Genomic DNA, 20836 nt, shown 5'->3' with positions numbered 1-20836 from the left:
GTGTTACTGATTACCTTACCTTACCACTTGCTGGAGATCAGTAATAGTTGAGGAGTAGTTGGCAGAAATGAAGTTTTTGCGAAATGGACATGAGGTGAAGAGAATGAGAAAGCTTCAGGAAATCCAAGGAGCTTCTGCAAATGATGGGTACCAGCCATATGTTTCCAGAGTTTGCGGATTGACAGATCTGCAGCTGCTGCTCAGCAAGCTTATAGCAAAAAAACCCAAAGATGACTTAAAAGTGTCTGTCTAGAAAGGAGGATATATCCGTTTCTTTCAAACTCAGCTCTTGCAAACATGTTCTATGTTTTTTCTTCTTGAGATTAACTGATGTGGCTTCAAATGGAATTACGTCTTAAACCACTTAATTATGCAACATAGTTATTTGTGGATTTCATTTCCCCACAGAGTGGTGGAGGCAGATTGGATAGCCAGGTTCAAAAAGGGACTGGATACATTCATGGATGAAAGATCTATTAATGTCTGTTGAAGAGAATGGTTGGAGACGTTTTCTCTGGCATCTCTAACCCAATAAATGGTGGATGCCAGGGCAGGTATTGAATAGGGGATCTGCGTAGGGAAGTATTTGATTCAGATTCGGCCAATTTGGAGGACAGTGATCCGATTCAGAGATTTGGATCACTGTCCTGAATCGATTCAGCCGAATCAGCTTTGGAAGATTTGGAGAGATTCGGTGATTTGAATTGGCTGGAGAGAGGTAGGCACAGCCAGGCGGCTGCAGGTTCCCTCGCAGCTCCTCCATCTGTCTGCCTCTCCGCAGGTGGGGGGAGCTGCGGGAGAAGCCCCCATGGCTGTCCTGCATGGCCCCAGCCTAGTCCCAGCACTTAACACCCCCCCCCCCCCCCCAAAAAAAAAAAACCAACCTCCCACACTCACTGGCTGCAGGAGTGCTGATTGAGGCCTTTGGGCACTTGTGGCAGAGCCCCCCTGTGCAACGCGAGGCAGTGGGCGGCATCAGGGATTGCCCCCCTGCCTGGTACCCACGCAGCAGCGGCCCCGTGGCGCGGGTTCAGCTCAGCTCGACAGGGTACTGCGCGCTGTCTGGGAATTGGGGCCACTAGGGCTGAGCGCTGCCAGGCTCTGGCTGACAAGTGAAGCTGCCCAAGCTCCCAGGTGAATCGAACAGGGAGCTGGGAAATCAAGCCAGGTCCCTGAACATTCCCCCAGTTCCCGGTTCGATTCCCTAGCTCCCTGATCTTTCCCCTAGCTCTCTGCTCACTTCCCCTAGCTCTTCCTGGGGGGTGTGGGCCCCAAGATGATGTGGGATGACAGCAGGCTGCTGCTACCAGCTGGTGATGGCAGTGGCTCTGGGCTATTGCCCCAGCTGGCGGCAGCAGCCTGCAGAAACTCCACGTGGAAATCCGGGTGCCCGTCCCCACTGGGGAATTGCTGGGGGAATGGTCAGAGAGCTAGGGAATCGAACTGGGAGCTCTGGCTGACGCATGAATCCATCCCAGCTTCAGAACAGCATGCGGCACTGCACCCACACCATGGGGCATCTGCCGCACGGGTTCCAGGTGGGGGTGGTGATCCCTGCTGCCCCCACTGCCCCATGCTGTGCGGGGGGGCAGGGGCTCTGCCATGAGCCCTCAGAGGCCCTTATCGCCACTCCTGCAGCTGTTGAGTGTGGGCCTTTATTTTTTTTTAATTGCCAAGAGGCTGGGGCCGGGTTGGCGATGGGGCTGGGCATCACAGCCATGGGGGCTTCTCCCATGGCTCCTCCAGCTGTGCCTGCCTCTGCCCCAGCAGGAGAGTCATGGGGGCTCTGCCCTGCTGCCGTGTGCTTGGCCAGCGTGGGAGGGGCGTGATGAAGGTGCCACTCACTCTGGGCAGCAGCAGGGAACAGCCCCTGCTCCCAGTGCTGCCGCTCTCACATCAGCGCTGGGAGTGGGGCTCTGCCCTGCCACCACTTGCCAGTTGGTGCGGGAGGTACAGGATGTATGCAGCAGCACTGGGAGTGGGGGCTATACTTTGCTGCTGCTTTCCCCCTTCTGCCTGGAGCAGACCACGCCTGCATTTCCTGCATTTCCCCCCCCCCCGCCATGGCTGGGCAAGCGGCAGCAGGGCAGAGCCCCTGCTCCCCCCCGCTAGGCAGTTTGTCCCAGTCTCAATCCCTCCCTCCCCCATGCCCTTTTCCCTCCCCCTTCCCCCAACCCCAACAGACTTACCAGCTGGAAGCAGCTGTCAGCTGTCTGTTTAGTTTATAACCAAATCTCCAAATCGGCCGAATCTATTTCCAAAGCTTTTCTGAATCTATTCAGATGCTTTGAATTGCTTCATAGCTTTTACTTGGTCTCCCGATTTGATTCAGATTCGGAGATTCAGTCCCCAAATCGAACCGAATCTCTTCTGAATCAAATTGGCTACCAAAGCTTTGCACAGCCCTAGGATCTATCTCTAAAGATCTGGTTCACTACTCTTTCTGTATAGCATCCACTCCTGCCACCGTTGGAGGCCGGATACTGAGCTAGATGTACCATATTTCTGTCTCAGTATGACACTTCTTAGGATCTTATGTATTCTGGTAACTGAAGTGAGTGCAGAACATGGATGGAGTCTTACTTATGCAACAGAGTTTCTTAGTTTGGTTGCATGATGCCAATACTCCCCAGTCTTCAATGACTGTTGATTACAAGATAGACTTTAAAGAGTTGGTTCAAATCTTTAAACATCTCAGATCCTGCTTATTGAGACCTACCTCTCTCCCTACAGTGCAACACTTGCAGTGACTAGAACTGCTACATCTAGTATCCCCTGGATTTATCAAAAAGGAAACAACAAAGGTCTCCAGCAAGGGGTTCAGAATCATAGAATCTGCCTTTTTTCATTACCGCTCTTCCCAGCATTTTAGCAGAGGGAAGTATGTGCACAGTATTGAACCTGGGTGCACATATGTGTGTGTGGTTGGTTTGGTTTGGTTTGGTTTGGTTTCCCCTCCCTGTTTGAGCAGGCAGGATTTGTTTTGGTTTTCAGTGTGTCTAATTGTAATTTGCTGTCAGGAAAAGACACCTGAGAGTCCTGGATGGGTACTTTGTAAGTGGATTGTACTAATGTTGCTTGTGATCTTGTTTTCCACTCACATAGGTTGAATTTGAATGCATCAATGAGAAGAAAAAACAAAAGAAGAAAAGCTACAGAAACTCTGGAATTGTGAGTGTAAAACATTGTGAGGTCAGTCACTTAAGGCTTTTTAATTTTTTTTTTTTTTTTTTTTTTTTTTTTTTTTAATTACAAATATCTAGGTACTATCTCTGGTCTCATGCATTGTCTTCACCTCCTAAAGCTCATGAAAGCTACATCGTTGAGTGTATATGGTGATGGTAGTATACATGCAAAATGTGGTGAATGTCGCATAAGCATTATTATGATAAAGTCAGCAAAATGTTATAGCTTTCCATTTGAATGAAAATTCAGTACATGTGAATAGTGTAATTTGTTTTAGAGGATTTGAGTTCATCTATATGGGAATATGCAAGCAATTGAAAGTTACCTTTATGTAAAAGTTTTTGATTAGTCTTTGTCTAAAATATCAAATCTCATTACCCTTATTTTCAATAATATGGTCTTTTTAATTGAAATTAGGTGGTCAGTGCCTTTGCATTTTACTTGATGGGAACTGCAGGTACTCGGCACCTTTTAACACGTGCTCAGCATAATCACTTTAGGAAATTAAGCAGCCTTGCAAAATTATATCAGCAGGTATGTTTGAGTGACAAAGGAATTGGTAAATGACATCCCCTTAAATACAAAGTCACCAAGAATCCTGGCTTTTACTGTAAGTTACTGTATGTTGACTAGTAACTTTGGCCGTTTATAAACATTACATTTTTCTAGGTTTAATCTGGACTACAGCTGCCACTATATACACATGGACCCCTGTAGTCTGAATTAAAATGGGTTCCAGTCTGAATGAATTATTCCTCATTGAATGAGGATTAAAGTTAATGCAGACTAGGGCAGTCCAAACTAGGCAATTTAAACTGTATTAATTAACCTGTATATGTGGTAGGTATCTAGGGCTTGTTGCTTGTGCCCACCACCAGCTGCAGCAAGTGAGCACAGTTTTGTGGCCCTGATTGATGGGCAGTGTCCAGTGCCCCTTGCAGTCTCTACTGCCAAAGTGCATGAAAAACTCTGTGATGGTCAGTGATCATCTAACTCCTAATTCAAATTGAAATTTGATTCAAACTGTGCAATGTGTGTCAGTTAACAGTTTAGAAAGCGATGAGCACCTCTACAAATGGTCTTTATATTTTAAGTAAACACATTTATTATAAAAATTTTCTCCTTTATATCCAAGTCTTATTTATATTTAAGTATAAAGGGCCTGGTTCTGATGCACTAAGTGCATAGCATCTTGTTCTATGAAAAAGCAGTGAAATGGGACTACTTGTGCAGTACTACCTGTGTGTGGGGAAGAAATCTGATTTCTCAAGAAATTCAGTGATCACCTTATCAACCTCTTTAGTTTCTCTAAATTGTTAAATAAAATGTTAATCTATTTTAAATGTTTCCTTTTAGGTTATAATGGAATGCACATTCCTTGATTACATCATGGGAGGATGTCAGCTGAATTTCACTGTAAGTAAAATACATCACAAATACAAAGTTGCTTTTGATTTTTATTTTTTTTTTTTTTGTATTCGGAACAAACTGTGGTATGGATTGATCATTTACTGTATTTAACTACTTTATTCTTGTAGCATATGGACAAAATATAAGAGACTGTCATGTGTGTCTGTGTGTTCATCCATTACTTGTAGAGATCTGAAAGGTTCATATTAGTTATGCCTAGTAGGAGTTCAGTACAGCTGAGTAGACGGAGACCAAAGGAAAAGCATTCAGGTTCCTGGCACAGGCTTAACACATTGGGCATTGTTACACATGAAGAGCACCTGGCACTACAATGCATTCAGTTGTATAAGGGGCAAAATGTGCACAGAAAATGGCAGCAGCCCACTTCTGAACTAAAACACATCAAAGGTGTGTTCATTCAAAAGCACACCGCTGCCATTTTTTCCACACTGATGCATGTTTATCCGCTTACACAACTGCAAGCAATGCAGCATGGTGCACATCAGCTCGCATGTGGAGCAGACTCGATTAATCTCTGGTGCGTCACAGCACAAAAAAGTGTGTGTATAAATGCCCATTCTTTACATCTTGGAGTAGAGGATCAAAGAGCCCTTAGATCCCCCATTAAATATAGCTTCAAGGGCCTTTTCCACAGCCTGAGCAATGCCTCTGGGCCTTAATGTAGGATCTCACCTGAAGCTATTTAAGTTACAGCAGTGGTAAGATTTCTCCAGCCCAGGAGCTTCCCTCTTCCCTGCCCCAGGAAGAACTCTGTGACCAGGTTGAGTGTTAATAAGGGTTAAGATTGTATGTGTTGGGGAAAAGGTTGAGGCTATACACTTGATTCCTACCCACTGAAGGGATGGCAAGCACTTTTGGTCAAAATTTAATATGAACCAGGAGCTAATGGAGGAAGCTTGCCCTGGGGACTCAGTTCTTTCATGTTGTTTAAGCAGGGCAAATGTCAACAACATATGTTCAGTGTTTCAAAAAGAGTTAAGTGTGAATATGGTGTTTGGTAGATGTTTAAATGTGCTAGAAAGCACTGCTGTCAAAGTTCTCTTACTGTTTGCTTTGTTTTCAGTTTACTTTTTCATAAAATTAGAAACTCAGGAGTAGCTCTCACTGCTAATTCTTCATTTGACAGGTGGGAATAGATTTTACAGGCTCCAATGGTGACCCTCGCTCCCCGGATTCCCTGCATTACCTTAGCCCTAATGGAGTTAATGAATACCTGTCAGCCATTTGGTCCGTGGGAATGGTTGTTCAGGACTATGATACGTAAGTTATAATTTGTCTTGTTCTCTAATGTGTGTTTTAGAACCAGGATCCATATGTATCACAGCCAGCATGCCAGAATGAAAGTCTTATAGCTGAATCTAGTGGAAATAGAGCATAACCATCTTTTTGTATTTTCCAGTGGTGACACATAGGGGGTGCACGTGCACCTCCTGACAGCGCTGGTGCACCCCCTGACAGTGCACCCCCCCCAACTGTCTCTGACTGGCTGCTGGGGGGCATGTACCCCCCCTGACTCAGGAGGCACCAGTTGCCCATGGTATTTTCCCTGCATTTTATGCACTCCTCTCTCTTTGAATGAGCTTCCAGCCTCTGGGATAGATGGAGGATGTGGGGAATAGTCTGTTTCGGTTACTTCATCTGACCATCACGTGCTAAACATGGACTTGTAGGCTCCAACTCTGTGGGTGCTCCAGGGCTCAAGCACCCACCCCAAAAAATTAGCAGGTGCTCAGCACCCACGAGCCGTAGCTGTTTTGGTTTTACATGTTAGGTCTGAACTGCTTGCAGATGTTAAAAAAAAAAAAAAAAAAAAAGGACAAAAAACTGTGCTTTACTGGAAGAAGCAGCATGTTACTTCAACCCGGCTCTGCAGTGGCTGTAAAGATTGGGTGCTTCAGCAGGGCTTTTTGGCGCTTTTATCTAATAGCTGATTTAGTCAGTCTCACTAAGGTGCCTGAGTTTAATGCACCTGAGTTTAACACCCAAGTTCAGTTCCTCAGCAGAAATGCCCCAAGTTTAAAGCACCATTTTTCGTTACTAACATCTATAAGCGTCCACTGGCAGAAACCAAAGTTGGCACCTATGCATGGACTGGTATCTGGCTGGTCTCTCTTCTAGAGGGAGATGCAAAATTTTCAGTTTAGCTCTCTAGCATTCTTTGAAGCAGCCAGTAGATGGCACCGTAGAGATTACTTTAAGTATCAACAATGTGTACAGATATGACTGGTTTCTGCTCTGTGGTGAGCTTTATGGACAGATGCAGTTATGAGTGTCACACTGGGAGACTTAAGGAACTGTGGAAGTTAGGCTATTTTTGTTTTCCTGGTCTTGAGTCTTTACTAATATAATGTTGTGCTGAAGGTCAGATCTTTTGATAGGCTACAGTCTGTGGGCATCCTCCTAAAGTCAGTCTTTATTAATAAATACCAATGGAAATAATTTGAACCATTGAATGGAATCATAGAAAAGTAGATCTGGAAGGGACCTCAGGTGGTCATCTAATCCAACCCCTACTCAACATAGGATCCTCCCTAAGTTGATTTGTGGAAGTATTTGTCTAACCTGTTCTTAACTGCATGAGCAATCCTCACCCATAGCTACCAGACAGTGCCTGAAAACAGCAAAAAATACCTTAATGTGTGACCAGAAAAGTAGGAAAATGAGGGCACTGCCAATGTCCTGCCAGTGCAAGGACAAGAAGTAGCTTGTTAACTAGGGCTGCATGAAGCTTTGGTTGCTGATTCAATTCAGCGGAGATTTGGCCTAATTTGGTGGCTGAGTCTCTGAATCTGAATCAAATCAGGAGACTCTTTAGTCTCTCCAAATTGAATCGGAACCCTCCAAATCAATTCAGAGAGATTCGGAAAGATTCGATGATACGGACTTGGAGACAGCTTTAAATGTTTTTTCTACATAACTCAAGGTACCAGGCAGCTCGTCAGCACTGCAATGGTGGGGTAGATGGAGTGTCCCACAGGAGCACGGGGGGCTCCCCAGCAAGCTCAGCAGCAGACCTGGAAGTAGACCCGTGCCCTGCCCCCTGGGTCGGTGACTGGTGCCTCCTGGATCTGGGGGGGCACCCAGGGTCCACCTGCAGCCAGTTGCCAAGCCAGTGGGGCACAGGCCCCCCTCCCTCCCCCTGCTGCCCGGCAGACCCAGAAGTGGATCAAAAGTACTTCTGGTCCACTTTTGGGTTCGCTGCTAAGCATTCGGTGGGTGCTGCCCCCCCCCTTCACCCCCCCGCTCTTGTGGGATGCTTCATCTGCCCCAGCATCGCAGCATTCACAAGCCACACCTGGTACCTCATGGTATGTAGAAAAAACATTTAAAGGTGTCTCTATGGCTGAATCACTGATTCTCTGAATCAGCATTGAATCTTCGGATTCAGATTTGGCTGAATCAATTGGGACAGTAATTTGAATCAACAAATCTAATCACTGTCCCCGATTTGGGCCGAATCCGAATCGAATATGGCCCATTTCACACACCTCTACTGTTAACAGATGCTCGAGGGGATCCAAGAAATTGGATGATGCCCCCAGCTACAGAGGAATGCAAAATCTGAACAATCTGTGCCAGTCTGATCGCAGGGTAAAATTCCCTCCTGATGCCAAATGTAGTGATCAGTCTGAGTCTGAACAGAGGAGCAGGACCTTGTAGTAGTACACTAAGGTCATGAACAGGCATTCATTCTAGTAGTAAGAGTTACTGTAATATTCCTACCGCTACAAAAATAGCCCAGGAGTTGAAAAACAGCAGTTGCCACTGATGACCACAGGAGAATGCTCCCACCCCACTGCTGCCATCCCACCAATCACCTCAGGGCAGTCCCAGAACTAAAAAACAGTTTGGCTGCACACAGGTGTTTGAAAAACCAGAGGCACGGGGAAGTAATATTGGAGAGAGCCTCCCAACTCCTGTTAGTTTTTAAACACCTGCATGTAGTCCAGCTCCTGGAGTCCCAACTCACAGAACCTTACCACAGCTGCCCCTTGCTCTGTACCTGGAGGAGTGTGGAGGTGGGAAGGCCCATCCAATGTTTGGAAAGAGGAAGGAGGAATTTCCTAAGGCAGAGCCTCCTGACAGCTCGCCTCTGGCTCTCCCTTCTGTTTCCTTTGAGGGAGAGAGAGCAGAATACTGGGATATTGGGTGTCTTCAGTACCCAGGAGAAGCATATGGTTATTCAAGATGGATTGGGTGGAAGGAGATTTCATTTGTAGCTATCTGATCTAACTTTCTTGCTAAAGACCCAGTTCTCTTCCACAAGAAATCCCTTGAATGGCTGTGTTTCCTTTTTGTGCTGAGAGAGAGGGCTTTTCTCTCAACACAGATGTAACACCTGTCCATGGCCTGAGATTGGAAGGTTTTATCCCTTCCGTCATAGACCTGGGTGATAGTCCCTTGATAGGACCCAGAATCCTCCAGCTCGAGTACCCCCTGTTCCTTCGTGTTTCCACAATCCCTGATCTGTAGAGTTGAAGTCAACGAAACCACCACAGTTCTGAGAACTAAAATGACCTTGTGGCAGTTGCCTGTCCTGTGTAAAACAATCCAGCAGCGTTTTTCAGCTCTGTATGCCCATGATATGTTTTTCAATAAGTTAGTTTTCTAGCTGATTTGGAAATTAAAGCATTTCTTCTAGCTTTTACACCTTTTACATAGGGAAATTAACTTTGGCTGTTGGTTCCTAATAAACAGCTACATTCAAGATGAAAGGAGGTGCTGATTGATTAGCTAATGTGTTATGAACTATGCACAGCTTTTAAAAGAAAACAATCATTTCAATTTTTCTTAAATTGATTTTTTCAGAGATAAGATGTTTCCAGCCTTTGGATTTGGTGCACAGATTCCTCCTTCCTTTCAGGTAACCAAATGTTTATGTGCACAACATAGGCAAACTAAAACTGCCTATAAAGAATTGGGTATGTGTAAGACCTGAACATCTCTTTCATGTGTTGACAGGTGTCACACGAGTTTCCATTAAATTTTAACCCCTCAAATCCATTTTGCAATGGTAAGTCTCAAATTAGCATAAAACTCTTGAAATAAATATGAAGAAGGCCTTGTTTTGACTACACTAAGTTACAGTCTGTGCACATTCTGCCAAAGTCAGTCTTTATTAATGGAAATAAGTTGACTTATGAGAGAGAGTACCTAGCATACTTGGATTGGGACATGCTTTCATTCCCTCACAGTGCTGTTGAGGCAGATGCATATTGCCTCCTGGTACTGTGGTTAAACTGGTACAATTAACACAGCAGTCAGTAGAGATTAAATTGGGCAGAAAAGGCTATTTGGGGAAAAAGAAATACATGACCCATCAAAATGTGGTCTTAAAGAAATGGAAAGAGAAGGGGAATGAATAATATACTTCATTGGTTAGCACAGATTTGGGAGGTGTTTTTTAAGGGGCTTGATTCAAGTTAAATAGACAAAGACGTTATTTATTCCTGCCATGTGGCCTTCTTTGTGTAGAGTATTCTGTGGTTCCTTTCTTTGCCATTTCATGCAAAGAAAGATATTGGACAATTACTGTGTAGCAAAAATACCTAATGAGGTTGTAGTGTAGCCTGCCATTCTCTCTACCTCCTTACTGGCCTGAAGAGGACCAACTCTAATAGTGAGAAGGTAGCTGATTCTCAATGACAATTCAGGCTGTGCTTAGTCTTTTAACAGGGCCCCCTGTTCTCAATAACATAGAATGGTTTTAAATCAGTTATCTAGTTTTCACCTGTTTGCTGACTATCTTGACAAACTTTTAATCTCCTCATAAGGTCAAGAGTAGCACTTCACCTCTCTTCCTCCAAAACATACCACTTTTTTTTCTTAAACCTAACTTTAAATAGCTGACATTATGGTAGTATAAACAGTTATCTAAAAAGGTGTCAGGAAGGTTGAATGAGTTGGAATAGCTGAATTTAATATTACATGTTAGGACTTTAAACCATTTATTGTTGTTGGGTTTTGTTTTGTTTTGTTTTGTTTTTGAAAGGAGTACAAGGCATTGTTGAAGCGTATCGAGCCTGCCTTCCACAAGTAAAACTATATGGACCAACAAATTTTTCTCCAATAATAAACCATGTGGCAAAATTTGCTGCTGCAGCTGCACAGCAGCAGACAGCATCTGTAAGTACTTTAACTGGGCATGGGTGTTTCCTTTCTCATTTGTTTTGTTCCATTATTCATTATTTCCGCCCCGTCTCAGCTGGGAATCATATCAGTTGTACTAGTTAACCACTTACCTTATGAAGTTAGTTGCATTTAGTACCATTAAGCTGAATAAGTGCTAAAGCTTCCCCACCTGTTTGTATGTAACAACAATATTTCTTGATGAAACTTACATCAATAAAAAAATACTTGGCATTTCTGTAATTACTTTCATCCAGGGCTTTGAATGAGTTATCGAGCATGTTAAGATTTTTGTACTCTGTGCAGGTAACTTTTCAATATAGAAGCATGTGAATACACTTCCATGCATGGTTACCTGTGATTTGAGTGTTCAAAATAGCAAACAAACTTCTCTGCCATTTCAAGCTCCAGTTTATAACATAGGGAAGTCTGGATTCAAAAACAACATTTGCACAAAAACTCTCAAAATGAGCTCTATGGCCTCCAAAAACTGTCAAAATGACCTCCAAACCTTTCCACTTTGTTCCCTGCACTGAGATGCTAACTGTGATATAGGACTAGGTATTGATAGGTGAATTAACATAAGAACATAGTAAGTACCTTACTGGGTCAGAAATGGTCTATCTAGCCAGTATCCTGTCTCTAGCAGTGGCAGGATTAGGTGCTTTAGAGGGAGAGCATAGAACCACACATCTCTAGAGTGATCTGTCCCCTGTTCAGTACCCTCCCCAGCATCCACCATTATAGATTTAGAGATGCCAGAGGAAATATCTCCATGTGTTCTGTTCAATAGCTAGTGATAGTTTTGTCATCCATGAATTTATTTAGTCCTTTTTTTTTTTTTTAACCCACCTATGAACCTAGCACACAAACTAGGATGTTTCCTTTGGACTTGTGGTCGTGGTGGTACATGGTTGTAGCAGGAGTCAATATTTATATTTTTACCATTAGTACATTTGTACCTGATCCTCCTCCTGAAATTCTTTCCTTGCTAACAGCCTCTGGACTTAGGAATTTAAGTTCACACACTCATAGACCTCTATAGGAGTGCAGTGCCAAGGATTCCTCTTTCAACTGAGGAGTGCTTGTTTTGCTTATTGAAAACATGTTTGGCACTGTACAATTGAATAGGTATTTACAGTTGAAACTATCAGTTACATACACATATACTCCAAGCTACTGGCTTCTAATTGAAGTATGAATAAATTATTCAAAAGACTGAAAGAAGAATTCAAGCCTAGTGGCAGTTAATCTTAGCAAAACAGCTGGCATGCTGGAATAGAGAAAAGAAAGCTGCCATAGGAATTTTGAAGAGACAGCATGTGTGTGTGAAAATGAAGAGCTATCCACTTGTTTTCTAATAATCCAACCCGGAATGTTATATATACAAATATAAAACTTCCTTGATGAATGGAGCCATTACAAGGTAACATGTTCAAACTCCTTTCAGCTGCAAGGTACATCTGTATTAAAAATTGGGTATCTTATCTTTTTTTTTCCTTTTTTCGCCAAAGCACAGTGTTGTCTTCCCTGGTCAATATCTTGCCAACTTCTTAGTACAGGAAAGTGGTGCTAACAGTTTTTGCCCCACAGGCCAGATGAATGGCATGGGGCCAGTCTGCAGGCCAGATTGGGTCCTGCATTACTTCCACCTGGTTCATGCCCAGCCATGATTGGATTCTGGGGGTCCTGCATGCTTAGAGCAGGCCTTGTGCTGCCCAGTCTAGCACATAGGGTCACAGCCCAGGGGCTCCCCATAGATCCATGGAGAGCCCTGTGGGTCCAATGATACAGCACCGGGGGCCATGAGTGCTTGAGCACCCCTAGTGTAACATAGAGGAGAGTCTTTTATTTTTCCTTAGTGCTCTTTTGCTTAGTCATCCCAAACTGTGCTGAGGTTTAACATGAAGGCACTTTTCTCGAAGGTATCCTTTCAGAGGACCAAAACGAAAGGTATTCTGAAGGGTAGGGTATTTGACCAGTCAAATAAAGTTTGGTCAATTGACCAGTCAAATATTGGTCAAAAATTGTAAAACAAATTGCCTATGCAGTCAAATAATACACAGAAAAAGCGCAAATTTTCCATGAAGAGATGTGCCAAAACAGTAAAAAATCATATTTATCAAGAAACCTGCAAAAAACATTCACTCCCTATAAAATCGCCGTAATCTCTGACCAGTCAAAAAGTATGCAATCAACAGACTGGTCATTTAACAAAATTTGACTGATCGATTGACTGACTTGTCAACCCTACTATTCTATAAAATTAATTTTCAACCTTTGCCAGAGGTGTCAGGAAAAACTCCAGTCATTGAACGTTTCTGTACTTGAAATTTTGGGAATCACTTGGTAAGGAGGCTACTTGTACTTTAGGCTCCTTATTGTAAACTCCACTTCTGTCAAGTGTCAAAACAAAAGTTAGCAGTTTGTCTGCGGTGGTTAGTGACTTACCTTTATGTGTTGAAAGTAGTGACTGTATGTATGGTAAATCTGAGTAGTGGGGTTGTAGTATTGCAGATGTTGCATGCAAGTCTGTAGCACCCAAGATGCATTTATTCTTCAGTTGATCTCTGTTGTCTTGGTTTGACAGCAATATTTTGTGCTCCTTATCATAACGGATGGTGTGATAACAGACCTTGATGCAACTAGAACTGCCATAGTAAATGCTTCAAAGCTTCCAATGTCCATTATCATTGTTGGTGTTGGAGGAGCTGACTTCAGTGCCATGGAGTTTCTTGATGGTGACAACGGAAGTCTCAGGTCCCCATCAGGAGAGCCGGCTATCAGAGACATTGTCCAATTTGTTCCATTTAGGAAGTTTCAGAACGTAAGTACTTATGTAACTAATTATGTCCTGAATAAATACTAGGGAAGTATGTTAGATTTGAGTATCTAGATACAGGCAGTCTTGCTTTCACTCTGGCCTGATCCATGCAGTGTTGTTGGAGTGAGTCGTGGAGCCAATTCATACCTCAGCAGAAAGCAAGGTACATCTGTATTAATATCTTAAAAGAAATGTGTATCTTCTAGCCTGCCTATAGAATTCACAGTATATTAACTTGGCTCTAGTAAAAAGATGACCTGTTCTTGGCTTTTACAAAATATATTTTGTAACCAATATTTGCAGGGGAGTGGTGCTTACAAATTTATATGGCACATTAATTCAACACCATCAAATACAATTCAACACAATTAAATAGTGCCTTCCTTGGAAGGAGTAAATTTTCATCATTCTGTGCCTCTATAGGAGTACTTTCTTTGAAATCAGTGGCATTGCCTGAGTGTTTATTTAAACCAAATCTAGTGTGCGTGCATTGGATTATTTGATAAAATCATTGTGTGAAGGGGAGAAAATAGTATTACAGTTTTTTTTATTAACACAAATAAGTCAGAACACAGGAAACTTGTAGGAATAATTCAATTTGCTGCTTAACTCGAAAGGAATTCAACTGTATGCATGCCTTTCCCAGTATGTCACATAGTCTGTTTGTATTTTATGCCTTTGCCAAAATTAAAAATTAGTTTAAAAATGTACCTGGATTTGTAGGAAGTTTAGCCTGACAAAGCAGTTCAGCATTCCAGGTACATTCTTAGTCACAGAGTCAGAAGTAGAGCTAGAAGGGACCTCCAGAGGTCATCTAGTCCAACCCTCTGCCTCAGGCAGGATCAACCCTATCCAGACCATCCCATACAACCACAATCTAAACTCTGTAGATGATTACCTTCAACCCTGATGCAACATAGACCTAACACCCCAACCTACCACAGGTACAGCAGTGGAACCACGACATTCAATATTCTGCTTCTATAAAATGTTGTAAATATATGTCCAAGAGGTCCTGGGTAAAGGGCTATGTTCCCCACTTACACAGGAAGGCAAAAACCAACACAGTCCATACCAATCTGATCATGAAGTAAAATTCCTTCGTGACCCCAGATATGGCAGTCAATGTGACCCTGAGTGGAAGGGCAAGACCCTGTAGCCAAGAACTTCCAGCTTTGCTCCTAGCAGAAGAATTGGCACACCCCAGTTGAAGTCCCCAGCCTTAGCTGTAGCCAACACCCAGTGCCTCTGGCTTAAAAACACCCTGACATGTATAGCAGAAAAAAGGGGGGAAGAGGGCAGGAGCAATCAGCAAATTCTTAGATACAGTCTCATCCCTGTCTTGCATAGCCTTGTTTTGTACATTCTGTACCCTAGTCTCCTCCCCCTCCTGCTAAAAATAATTTTAATATAAGCCTTTTCTTTGATTGCCACTGTTTCGTTTGGACAAATTACTGTGGGGGCAGAACGTAATCCTTACATAAACCATGCTTAATATGCCACCCTTGGTTGTAGATTAACTAACCAGTTAGTCTATTATAGTACTGATTATTCATTGAAGAACTGGTTCTGCTCAAGTATGGCTTTCAGTTGATAGGAAGCAAGTTGTATTGTGTCAGAGGTTTGATCTTTAGATATAAACAACTATCCGCTGAAGGAATTCCCCTAAAAAAACAAATAATGTAGTTTAATATAGGTAAGAGTTTGTGATATGGGTGGAACATCTTAGGTCGGTTTATAACTTCTGTTATCTTGACCTTGTATAACAGACATGACTAAATATCATGCTTGGGCACGCATGTTGTATTTTGATGAATCTGAGAATACCTTAGGAAGGACACATAATACACAAATGCTACCACTCCTGAGCAGAGCTGACCCTAGGGGTGTGCGGGGCCTGGGTCATATCAGCCGGGGAGAGGCAGTGGTGCGTGGCTGGAGTGGGGGGGGGGGGCAGTAATGATTGGGGGGAGACGAACAGACAGAATGCAAAGCTGTCGGTGCACAGTGGCACCCTCGGCACATGCCAATGGCACTGTCCGCCACTGTCTGCAGGCCCCCTCCCCAAAGCGTGGGAGGCAATCAGATCTGCGATTTGCCCCCCCCCCCCCCCCCCCCCCCCCCAAGGGTTAGCTGTGCTCCTGAGATTCAGGAAGACAATCAGCTAATTCACAGGAATCTGTCTAGTATTACAATAATATAGCACAGGGGTTTTCAACCTTTTTTTAAGCAGGGTACCCCTTCCAGGTGGTTGTGGGGCCACTGCCACCATCTACATGCATTGCGTCTTGCCAGACGTCAGCCCGCTTTCCCCCCCCGCCCTTTGCTCCCCAGACGGCTGGCCATGAAATTGGCAACAGAGAAGTGGGGGTACCTGGGAAGTGATGGTGTGTGGGGTGGGGCTGCTGCTGCCATCCATTATTCCGTGCTGCCTACCGGGCACCGGTTTCCCACATCAAAGTATTCCCGCTTATCAGCGTCACTGGGTTTGCATGTGGCTGGCCATCAGCACCCCGTCCCCTGCACAGTGGTGGCACTGAATGTATAGATGGTGGCAGGGACAGCTGCTAGGTGCAAACTCTCTGCACCATCACCATGCACTGGGCAGGGAGGGGGTGCTGACAGCCAGCTGGACATGAAGCTGGCAGTGTGGAAAAGTGGGGATACTTGGGGCAGGAAAGCGGCATGCGGCACCATGAAGTGATGGATGGTGGTGGCAGGCCTGCCCCCTCACTGCAACTTTCTAGGTACCTCCTGCTTCTCCATGCTACTGGGTTCACGTCTGGCTGGCCATGAGCAAACTCCCCCACCCCTTAGCCAGCCAGCCGGCCAGATGTGAAACCAGAGGCGTGGAGAAGTGGGGGTACTTGGGTGTGGGGCAGCAGTGCATGGCGCCAATGCACAGTGATGGATGGCGGTGGCGACCCTGCACCACTGATTCCCATGTACCCCTGTTTCTCTGCGCTGCTGCCACATACCCCCTGGGGTCTTCCCAAGAACCCCCAGGGGTACACATACCCCCAGTTGACAACCCCTGGTATATTCTGCTGAGAAATATAGCTTGTTATATTTTCCAAAAAGAGACAGTGACTAAAATGTAAGGTCTCCCCTAACTGTTGGTTAAAATTGAAGTACAATGATCTTTTTTTAAAAAGGCTCCAAAAGAAGCTCTGGCTCAGTGTGTACTGGCAGAAGTGCCTCAGCAAGTGGTGAACTACTTTAACACATACAAACTGCAGCCTCCCAAGAATCCTGCGGCAAAGTGAGAGCTCTGAGTGGAAGAGACAAGGCTAACCTGCTTGCAGTTCCTGTGCCTCCTGCGTCAGCTGTATCAACAGACTTTTGCTTGATATTCTCTTTATACATTCATACATGTTAATATTTGTGTCAACTTTCTCATGGAATCCCTATGCTTTGCCAACATTTTATATTTGAGATAGACAGGAATTCTGTTTAATCCCCATTACAAATTATAGTTCAGGTCTCAGATGGGAATGCTTTAGAAAATAACATTTGTCAAGAATAAGCTGAATATAATCGACAATAATACAATAATGAACTCATTGTGTCAACAGATTGGGTGTGGAACAGTTGCTTTGTGTTGCAATGCCCATGTAATATTGCCATCAAGCTAGTCCACTGTACCTTGTGGAGGATCACCCCAATATACCATGATTTTTCAGTGGTGTAGAAAGAGCATTTGTTTACATGAAAGGACACATGCTGGGATGTACGTGCACTTGAACGCTTTGACTGTTGTGACTGTCAAAGCTCATGTACAAACTCCCACAAAATAAGTTTGCTCACCATACACAAAATAGCAGCTAAATGTAGGTAATGCAGAGGTAGATCTTTAAAGATACCTTTTCACACTACCTCCTGAATTTTTATTATCTTGATCATTTGGGGGATTCTGGACCACTTTAATATTAGTTAAATTGATGAAACAGTAAATGTTAAAACTATTTCATAGTATGCAGCTTATAATTGTGCTGCTATAGATGCAACCAGCTGCCTAAAGTAATGGTAACTAACTGTCTAACCAGCATTTCAAAACTAATTCAACTGTTTGCCTCTAAATAATGTCGACCTGTCAGTGTAAATTTTATACAAATCTTGATACACTTGACAGTGTAGAGTGCTGAAAAACTAAGGTGCATATCACTTCTTTTATCTAAAACAATCATAAGGCTAATCATCAACTCTGGTTACTATTACAACTTGGTTGCTAAATGGGAAGGATAGTTTTCCCTTTTTAGTAAAAGTATTGTTTGGTTTGTCATCATATCATATGAAGACAATTTTTTTGAAAGTGCTCAGGAATATATCTTTCGTTGATATCTTTTTACCTTTTGTTGAGTAGGTCTGGCATTGTTCATGCTTTCTAGTTGAAATGTATGGTCTCAAAAAGATGTTAATTTTCCATACGCTGTCTCATAGAAGACCCCGAACTCCATATAATCCTGTAAGTCATATTGCTCTTCTAGAGTCCTCTGTTCTTTAGGTTTGGGTTTTGCCTTACCATTTGTTTCTTGTACAAATAGGAACTGATTTTTTTTTTTTTTCCATATAGGAACTGAAAATCCATTCTGCTTTTCTCAAGTGGACAGCTAGAATTTTAACACACTCCACTTGCACACTTGGTACCAACACAGACAACCCTTTTTGATATTACCAGTATATATAATACACAGTTGAAATAAAACACATTTTCATCCCTTTCCAAAATGTCCATTTTGAACATTAATTTTTTGTAATGAAGAATCTGAAGTCAGCTGGATTGAGGGCAAAGCCCATTTGATGAGGACCGAGTTGTAAACTCATGATGACCTGGAACACATGTAGACTAACTGAACATTCAGATCCATACAATAGCCTTTCTTACTTGCTAGGTTATGTACACAGGCCTCTCCTACCTGTTGGAACCTCTGTTTTTTGATCTCCTTTATCATGTGGCTGCAGTGCCCTCTGTCTCACTTTTGTGTGCATGTTTTTCTGATTTATGTGCATGTATCACTATTATCTTACCATGCTGTCTTGCACAGTTTGTGAAACAACCAAGATGGGTTGTAGATGGTTAAGTAGAATGTTTAATTAATATGAATGATGCGATTTATCTTCTATCACAGATGTCCCCAAATACTGGTTCATGTTAAGCCAAGTTCTACCTTTCTGTCTTAATTTTAATTTGAATTTTTGCTTACAGTATTGCCTTTTGTCAGTGTGGTCAAAATAAATTGCTACTTTATAGGGACAGTAATTAATATTGGGCACAGCAAAGTATTAAAAGCAAGGAAACAGCCAGCACTAAACCTTAGTCGTACAGTTACAAATTCATAGGAGATGTATTCATAGTAAACTACTTCAAGTCCACATGTGCCAGGTAGAGAGACCACTAAGGAGTGTTTTGGGGGTTTTTTAAGCAAAGGTCACTGAAAAGTATACTATAGTATAGAATATGATCCTTTGGTCCTCTCAGATATGTACCAGAAGGATGGTGAAGTAGATTCTGCTGCACTCTTAAGTATTCCTTGACTGTGGCTTTGGTAGTAACATAGAAGTACTAGTCGCATCTGCAGAACTAGCGTACCTAACTTCTAAATAATGACTGTGCATTAAGATTAAATCTGGTATCTTTTTAAGCTACACACGTGCACATTCCCAGTTTCTATGGTGAAGAAACTTTTTGCAGTTCTTGTACTAAAGGACAGGCTAATAATAATTCTCAGATTGTATCTGAAAGCAGGCTAGATTTGCACTGTCCCTTGCTTCCCCTTTGCTCCCTCTCAGAGCTTCAGTACTTATTGCATTTTTCTTTCACAGTGCCCAAAGGGAGGGAATCCTGTAGTTACTGGGCTTTTGCAATTGTCCTTTTATCTTAATGTATTAAAAATCAAATGACAAAGTACACGTGGCCTTTCTCTAACTTTCAGATTGTAGGGACTGGAGTGAAGTTATGTATTCCTGAGAGGGAGGGAGGATGTATCATGTGTTCTCTCTAGTTCTTGTATTTTAAATGTATCAACTGCTTTAATGGATTAATATTGACAAAACAATTGTATAACTGGATTTAACTTTCTGCTTTTCAGAGTACATGTGTTTGTAGCTCAATAGTACCACCTTGTGATGCAGGTTATGTAAAGCAGCTTTCACAATCAAAGATGTGTGGGGTTTTTTTTCCTTATTTAATATTTGCTGAGCTATGCATATGTACAGTGGCAAAATATTGTATGACCAGATTTTTAAAAAAATATATATTTTCCTTTTATATACATCATTTATACACACACACACCTCTATTCCTTTATATTTCAGTTGTGGTGAAGTCAAGTGATACCAAATGGCTTAATGCATTAAAAGTATCATTTCAATAAACATGTTTTGCTGTACTTTCTGTTCAAGTTTTCTTGTCATCCAGTAAGTGATTTTTTTTGTAGCTGTTGTAAGAGGTCCAAGTGTTTCTAGCATATGTAGATGTCTCAAATACATATCCTATGTTACCAGAACAGAGAAAGTGACATTTTGCTCAGCATTTTGAGATGTATTTTTATTGACTTATAATGCTGATTACTTCAGTTAAGCAAAGATCTGACCTTGTGCAAAATGTTAAATGGCCAATACTAAAGTTCAGCCATGCTTTTCCTGTGCCTCTTGCAGATTTTTAGAGTTGCAACCTTGCTCATGTATAGAATTATGACTAAGATTTGCAGGCCATCCAGGTTCTTATTCAGGATTTCAACATTGTAAAAGAAAGCTTGCATTATAACAGGAGTTGGTAAAGGTCAGCTCTTCTATTATGGATAAAATCTGGTACATACAATCAAAGGCAAAGTAAAGCCACTCAATTTCCAACTGTCCTATGAGGCTGAAAGGGATTTAGCTTCAGGGCTAGCCAACTGGCAGCCCAAGAGCTTGATCCAACCCACAAGGTGTTAACTCACAGGGCCTGGGCTCCCAGTTCAGGTGCCATTCCCTGCATCACTCTCCTGTTGCTATCAGAGTCTCTGGTCTACCCCTTTTTTCCTCCAGCTTCTGTAAACAGGTGATTGATACATTTGGAAGAAGGAGTCTACTATTAATTTCACATTTTTTTTGCCATTTTGTAAGAAAATGATCATAGAATCAGAAGGTTGGAAGTGTCATCCAGACTAGTGCTGTCTAGCTTCTGAATGGCTGGGGTCCTACACTGCATAATCTACAGGTGCACCTGTCCCTACTGTGCTGGGCAGGGCCACTGGGGTCCCTGGGCTTTGGCCTCCCAGGGAC

General features: G+C 42.8%; 1 protein-coding gene across 3 annotated transcripts in view; it reads left to right on the top strand.

Annotated features, from left to right (window-relative positions):
- CPNE3 (copine 3) overlaps positions 1–19959 on the top strand; it is a 42908-nt gene extending 22949 nt beyond the window's left edge. For 2 of the 3 annotated variants that reach the window (XM_019486765.2, XM_006269710.4), the window contains 8 exons: positions 3106–3192; positions 4543–4602; positions 5744–5877; positions 9427–9481; positions 9580–9631; positions 10610–10743; positions 13337–13573; positions 16726–19959. In XM_019486765.2, the coding sequence (XP_019342310.1) occupies positions 3106–3192; positions 4543–4602; positions 5744–5877; positions 9427–9481; positions 9580–9631; positions 10610–10743; positions 13337–13573; positions 16726–16836 (870 nt within the window). In that variant the 3' untranslated portion in view covers positions 16837–19959. Of the gene's footprint in view, positions 1–3105; positions 3193–3307; positions 3721–4542; positions 4603–5743; positions 5878–9426; positions 9482–9579; positions 9632–10609; positions 10744–13336; positions 13574–16725 lie in introns of those variants that run through there. The other variant, XM_059723918.1, reaches the window with a different exon arrangement.
- Positions 19960–20836: the final 877 nt, after the last annotated feature.

This window comes from Alligator mississippiensis, chromosome 3 (genome assembly GCF_030867095.1).
Source record: "Alligator mississippiensis isolate rAllMis1 chromosome 3, rAllMis1, whole genome shotgun sequence".
Taxonomy (NCBI): domain Eukaryota; kingdom Metazoa; phylum Chordata; order Crocodylia; family Alligatoridae; genus Alligator; species Alligator mississippiensis.
This window is presented reverse-complemented; position numbering and strand designations above follow the sequence as displayed.